This window comes from Neofelis nebulosa, chromosome 17 (genome assembly GCF_028018385.1).
Source record: "Neofelis nebulosa isolate mNeoNeb1 chromosome 17, mNeoNeb1.pri, whole genome shotgun sequence".
NCBI lineage: Eukaryota > Metazoa > Chordata > Mammalia > Carnivora > Felidae > Neofelis > Neofelis nebulosa.
In genome coordinates, this window is record NC_080798.1 from 2,116,874 (window position 1) to 2,123,966 (window position 7,093).

A 7,093-nucleotide genomic window follows, 5' to 3' on the forward strand; every position below is an offset into this window, starting at 1 on the left:
TATACAAAGAAAGAAAAAACATGACCCAGAATAAGCACTTTTTTGGGAACTGAAATAAGAACAATTCTAATTTCTTATTTGGTATAGCATTTCCCATCAATTGATTTATATATTATAACAACCTCATGGGAGGCCAATGTTTTTCCCCCAATTTTCAAGCGATCCAATTGTATAAGGACACAGACTTAGTAAGACAGATTAGAGTAAAGACAGTGATCTCATGCTCAGAGTTTCGTTCACAAACATCTATTCGGCATTTCTGTATAACAGTCAATTTCCAACAGAATTTGGGCTAGCCAAGTGCCTAGCGTCTCCATGTACTGTGACCATATTCCCAATGTTTTTTTGCTACTGTGTCTCTGAAGAAACCAGAATGTCAACAAACTTTATTTGTCCCTCCACAGATGGAGAGGTCCCTGGAGTTGGTCAACATGACAAGAGTCCAGGAGTTTGTCTTGTTGGGTTTGTCCACAAGGCCAGATATAAGAGATGTTCTGTTTGCCATCTTCCTGACCCTCTACCTGCTGACCCTCCTGGAGAACACGCTCATCATCTACCTCATCTGCAGTCACATCGAGCTCCACAAGCCCATGTATTTCTTCCTGGGCAACCTGAGCTGCCTGGAGATGTGCTACGTGTCCGTGACCATGCCCAGTCTGCTCGTGGGGCTGTGGACTGGACCTTACCATATCTCCTTCACAGCCTGCATGACACAGCTTTTCTTCTTCATAGTCCTCATCTGCACGGAGTGCACCCTCCTGGCCTCCATGGCCTATGACCGCTACGTGGCCATCTGCCGCCCACTCCACTACCCACTGCTCATGAGGCCCCAGGTCTGCCTGGGCTTAGCCTTGTCCTCATGGCTTGGGGGGATGCTGGTCTCGGTGGCCAAGACGACATGCATTGCCAGCCTTTCCTACTGTGGCCCCAATGTCCTCAACCAATTTTTCTGTGACGTCTCCCCTCTGCTCAACCTGTCCTGCACCCACGTGGCCCTGACGGAGCTGGTGGACTTCATCTCTGCCATTGTCATCTTCTGTGGAACACTGTTGGTAGCATTGGCCTCCTACTTGGCCATCGTGGTGGCTGTGCTCCGCATGCCATCAGCTGCTGCCCAGCGCAAGGCCTTTTCCACCTGTGCCTCCCACCTGATTGTGGTGGGCATCTTCTACTCAGCAGCCCTCTTCATTTATTGTCGTCCCAGCCGTATCAAATCCATGGACCTCAACAAGGTGCTATCTGTCATCTACACGGTGGTCACGCCCATGTGCAACCCCATCATCTACTGCCTGAGGAACAAGGAGGTCCATGTAGTGCTTCGGAAAACTCTCCACTGGCCTTGATCATGGTTTTGGATTGGACCTCTCATCTCCTGATCGAAAATCTTTCATGGCCAGGAAATACCAAACATAGTACTGAAAGGCAAAACAAACAAACAAACAAACAAACAAACAAAAAAAAAACCTAGAGAAATGTGGTTCCCAATTAATAAACAATGAGTTCATTTCAATTAATAACAAAATCTGAATCACCCATGAGAAGAGTGAACAATGTCCATGAGAAAGCAAAGTCATCAAGGATAAGTGACTGATAACTCACATGGCAAGATGGTCAACTTTATTAGTAAGCCAAGAAATGCAGATTTAGCAATCCCATCATTTTATTCCTAGGATGACAAATATTTACCAAATGTTTTATATGTTCCCACAAGTAAAGATAGACCGTGTGTGTGTGTGTGTGTGTGTGTGTGTGTGTGTGTGTGTAGAGAGAGATTTTATACACACACACACACACACACACATATATATGGTCTATCTTATATATATATGGTCTATATATATATATATATATATATATATATATATATATATATATAGAGAGAGAGAGAGAGAGAGAGAGATTCGTAGCATCTTTATAATGAAAAAATCAGAAGCAATCTAATATCCATCTAAAATTGATGGATTAAATACATTATATTCATTCTGAGATAAACGTTGGGGTACTACATAAAAAGAAACAGATTTATATGTTTGACATGATGATATGACCAAGATATATGTGCTGAATAAAAAATTAGGGCAGAACTTTTATCTCAATCCTTTCCCCATCCCTTTGCTACTAGCTATTACCTATCTATATTCTTTTTCTCTTAAAAATGTTTATTTATATTTTAGTCAACATACAGTGCAATATTGGTGTCAAGAGTAGGATTCAGTGATTCATCACTTATATACAACACCCAGTGCTCATCACAAGTGTCCTCCTTAATGCCCATCACCCATCTAGCCCATCAACCCTCAGTTTGTTCTCTTTTGTTAAGAGTCTATTATGTTTTGTTTCCCTCTCTCCCCCCCCCCCCTCATATGTTCCATTTGTTTTCTTTTCTAAATTCCACATATGAGTGAAATCATAGGGTATTTTCCTTTCTCTGCCTGTCTATATTCTTAATAGTGTCTTATAATAAACAGAAGATTTTGATTTTGGTGAAATCTAAATTATCAATATTTAAATTTACACTTATTGCTTTTTGCATCCTAACAAAATTTGCCTATTTCCTGGCCACAAATATAACCTCTGTTTTCTCCTAGATGGTTTATAGTTTTAGCTACCTCATTTGTGTGTATGAGTGTATTGTTTTCACATATTATCCAGTTTTACCAAAGTGATTGTTGGAAAGACTCTCCCATTAAATTGCATTGGCATTTTTGTGAAAAATCAGATTGAGCATAAATATGTGGCTCTCTTTCTAGACTATTTAATTATTTATGGATCTATTTGTTGATTGTTTCACAAATATGAGATTGTCTTGATCATTGTAGTGTTATTGTAAGAATTATCACCAGGAATTTTAAATCTTCCCTCTTTGTTCTTTTTCAAGATAGTTTTGGCTCTTCTAGGTTCTTCACATTACCATATAAATTTTAAATTCACCTATTCATTTCTACAAAAAGTGGCTTCTTAGATTATAATTGTGACAACATTCAATCTAGAGATCATTTTGGGCAGAATTGACATTTTTGACAATATCGAGTGTCGAATTATAAATATGGTATACCTTTCCCTTTAGCACTTAAAATTTTTTCGAGTGTAGTTGACACACAATGTTACATTAGTTTCAGCCATACAACATGGTGGTTCAACAAGTTCAAACATTATGCAGTACTCACCACATGCATAGCTATCATCTGTCACCATACAACCTATTCTTTCTTTTTTAATGTTTATTTGTTTTTGAGAGAGACACAGCATGTGCAGAGGAGGGGAAGAGACAGAGGGAGACACAGAATTGGAAGCAGGCTCCAGGCTCCCAGCTGTCAGCACAGAGCCCAACGTGGAGTTCAAACTCACAAATGGTGAGATCATGACCTGAGCTGAAGTCGGACGCTTAACCGACTGAGCCACCTAGGTGCCCCACCATACAACCTTATCTAATATCGTTGACCACATTTCGTTATACCTATCATCCCCATGACTTACTTGTTCCATAACCGGAAGTCTGTGCCTTCCTCTCCCCTTCAACCATTTAGCCCATTCCCCACCCTTCTAGCAACGATCAATTTGTTCTTTGTGTTTGCAGGTCTGATTCTGATTTTTGTTTGTTTATTTATTCATTTTTATTTTTTAGATTCCACATAAGGGTTAAATCTTATGGTATTTTTCTTTCTCTGACTATTTTCACTTGATATAACCCCTTCCAAGTCCATCTATGTTGTCTTGAAAGACACAATCTCATCTTTTTTTAATAGATACATTTTCTTTTTCTTTTTTTTTTAACTTAGATATAGTTGACATATAACATTGTGTTAGTTTCAGCTGTACAACATAATGGTTTGATATTTGTATATGTTGTGAAATAATCACCACAATAAGTCTAGTTAATATACATCACCATACATAGTTATAAAAAGGTTTTTTCTTGTGGTAAAAAATTTTAAGATCTTAATGAAAAATTTTAAGCGTTCTTTTGGGTGAAGGTATGTCTTTCTTTTTTCTTACCCCTCTTTACTGAAAAGGTGGGGAGGGGGAGACAAGGTGGCTGGAACTGGAGTAGCCATTTGGAACAAGAGGTGAATTTGACAATGGAAACTATGCCAAGTGGGCTACAAAATAGAAGGATCTTATTGTATTTTATTTGAGAGAGATATAAACTTCTCTCTTTTTAAAAAAATGTGTATCCAAGTTAGTTGGCATAGGGTACAACAATGATTTCAGGAGTAGATTCCTTAATGCCCCTTACCCATTTAGCTTATCCCACCTCCCACAACCCCTCCATGTTTTGTTCTCCATCCCTTATGTTCATCTGTTTTGTATCTTAAAGTCCTTATATGAGTGAAGTCATATGATATTTGTCTTTCTCTGACTGACTAATTTTGCTTAGCATAATACCCTCTAGTTCCATCCATATAGTTGCAAATGGCAAGATTTCATTCTTTTTGATTGTCAAGTAATACTCCATTATGTGTGTGTGTGTGTGTGTGTGTGTGTGTGTGTGTGTGTGTGTGTACCACATCTTCTTTATCTATTCATCTGTCAACGGACATTTTGGCTCTTTCCATTATTTGGCTATTGTTGATAGTGCTGCTATAAACATTGGGGTGCATGTGTCCCTTCGAAACAGTACACCTGTAACCCTTGGATAAATACCTAGTAGTGCAATTGCTGGGTTGTAGGGTAGTTCTATTTTTAATTTTTTGAGGAACCTCTATACTGTTTTCCAGAGTGGCTGCACCAGCTTGCATTCCGACCAGCAGTGCAAAAGAGATCCTTTTTCTCCGCATCCTCGCCAACATCCGTTGTTGCCTGAGTTGTTAATGTTAGCCATTCTGACAGTGTGAGGTGGTATCTCCATGTGGTTTTGATTTGTATTTCCCTGATGATGAGCGATGTTGAGCATTTTTTCATGTGTCGGTTGGCCATCTGGATGTCTTCTTTGGAGAAGTGTCTATTCATGTCTTTTGCCCATTTCTTCACTGGATTATTTGTTTTTTGGGTGTTGAGTTTGATATAAGTTCTCTATAGATTTTGGATACTAACCCTTTATCTAATATGTGGTTTGCAAATATCTTCTCACATTCTATCAGTTTCCCTTTAGCTTTGCTGATTGATTCTTTCACTGTGCAGAATCTTTTTTATCGTTATGAGGTCCCAATAGTTCATTTTTGCTTTTATTTCCCTTGCCTCTGGAGATGTGTTGCATAAGAAGTTGCTGCAGCCGAGATCAAAGAGGTTTTTGCCTGCTTTCTCCTCTAGGATGCTGATGACTTCCTGTCTTACAGTTAGGTCTTTCATCCATTTGAGTTTATTTTTCTGTATGGTGAAAGAAAGTGGTCCAGGTTCATTTTTCTGCATATCGCTGACCAATATTCCCAACCCCATTTGCTGAAGAGACTGTCTTTATTCCATTGGATATTCTTTCCTGCTTTGTCAAAAATGAGTTGGTCATCTGTTTGTGGGTCCATTTCTGGGTTCTCTATTCTGTTGCATTGATCTGAGTGTCTGTTTTTGTGCCAGTACCATACTGTCTTGATGATTACAGCTTTGTAGTATAGCTTGAAGTCCGATTGTGATGCCCCTGCTTTGGTTTTCTTTTTCAAGATTGCTTTGGCTATTTGGGGTCTTTTCTGGTTCCATACAAATTTTAGGATTGTTGATTCTATCTCTGTGAAGAATGCTGGTGTTATTTTGATAGGGATTGCATTGAATATGTAGATTTCTTTGGGTAGTATTGACATTTTAACAATATCTGTTCTTCCTATCCAGAAGCATGAAATATTTTTCCATTATTTTTGTGTCTTCTTCAATTTCTTTAGCTTTCTATAGTTTTCAGCATATAGACATTTCACCTCTTTGGTTAGATTTATTCCTAGGTATTTTATGGTTTTTGGTGCAATTGTAAGTGGGATCAATTCCTTGATTTCTCTTTCTGTTCCTTCATTATTGGTGTATAGGAACGCAGCCGATTTCTGTGCATTGATTTTATATCCTGCAATTTTGCTGAATTCATGAATCGGTTCTAGCAGTTTTTGGTGGAATCTTTTGGGTTTTCCATGTAGAGTATCACATCATCTGCGAAAAATGAAAGTTTGGCCTCCACCTGGCCAATGTGGATGGCTTTATTTCTTTGTATTGTCTGATTGCTGAGGCCAAGACTTCCAATACTATGTTGAATAACAGTGGTGAGAGTGGACATCCCTGTCCTGTTACTGACCTTAGGGGGAAAGCTCTCAGTTTTTCCCCATTGAGGATGATATTAGCAGTGGGTCTTTCCTATATGGCTTTTATGATCTTGAGGTATGATCCTTCTATCCGTACTTTCTTGAGGGTTTTTATCAAGAAAGGATGCTGTATTTTGTCAAATGCTCTCTGAATCTATTGAGAGGATCATATGGTTCTTGTCCTTTCTTTTATTGATGTGATATATCACATTGATTGTTTTGTGGATATTGAACCAGCCTTGCATCCCAAGGATAAATCCCACTTGGTCGTGGTGAATAATTTTTTTAATGTCTTGTTGGATCCAGTTGGCTAGTATCTTGTTGAGGATTTTTGTGTCCATGTTCATCAGGGAAATTTGTCTGTAGTTCTACTTTTTACTGGGGTCTTTGTCTGTTTTGGAATCATGGTAATACTGGCTTCATATAAAGAGTTTAGAAGTTTTGCTTCCATTTCTATTTTTTTTGGAATAGCTTATAGAGAATAGGTGTTAACTCTTCTTTAAATGTTTGGTAGAATTACCCTGGAAAGCCATCTGGCCCTGGACTCTTGTTTTTTTGGGAGATTTTTGCTTACTAATTCAATATCCTTACTGGTTATGAGCCTGTTCAAATTTTCTATTTCTTCCTGTTTCAGTTTTGGTAGTTTATATGTTTCTAGGAATTTGTCCGTTTCTTCCAGATTGCCCACTTTGTTAGCGTATAATTGCTCATAATATTCTCTTATTACTGTTTTTATTTCTGCTGTGTTGGTTGTGATCTCTCCTCTTTCATTCTTGATTTTATTTATTTGAGTCCTTTCCTTTTTCTTTTTGATCAAACTGGCTAGGGGTTTATTGATTTTATTAATTCTTTCAAAGAACTGGCTTCTGGGGATGCCT

General features: G+C 38.3%; 1 protein-coding gene across 1 annotated transcript; it reads left to right on the forward strand.

Annotated features, from left to right (window-relative positions):
* The first annotated feature begins 275 nt into the window (after positions 1-275).
* On the forward strand, positions 276-1,734 carry LOC131499475 (olfactory receptor 6Z7-like). The gene has a single exon (XM_058707513.1). It carries the CDS (start codon positions 405-407, stop codon positions 1,341-1,343), a length of 939 nt encoding a protein of 312 aa, XP_058563496.1. The 5' UTR covers positions 276-404; the 3' UTR covers positions 1,344-1,734.
* The last annotated feature ends 5,359 nt before the right edge of the window (positions 1,735-7,093 follow it).

Bases quoted from the DNA above. Each gene is read 5' to 3' on its own strand.
- LOC131499475 (XM_058707513.1), top strand. From the start codon at position 405: ATGGAGAGGTCCCTGGAGTTGGTCAACATGACAAGAGTCCAGGAGTTT.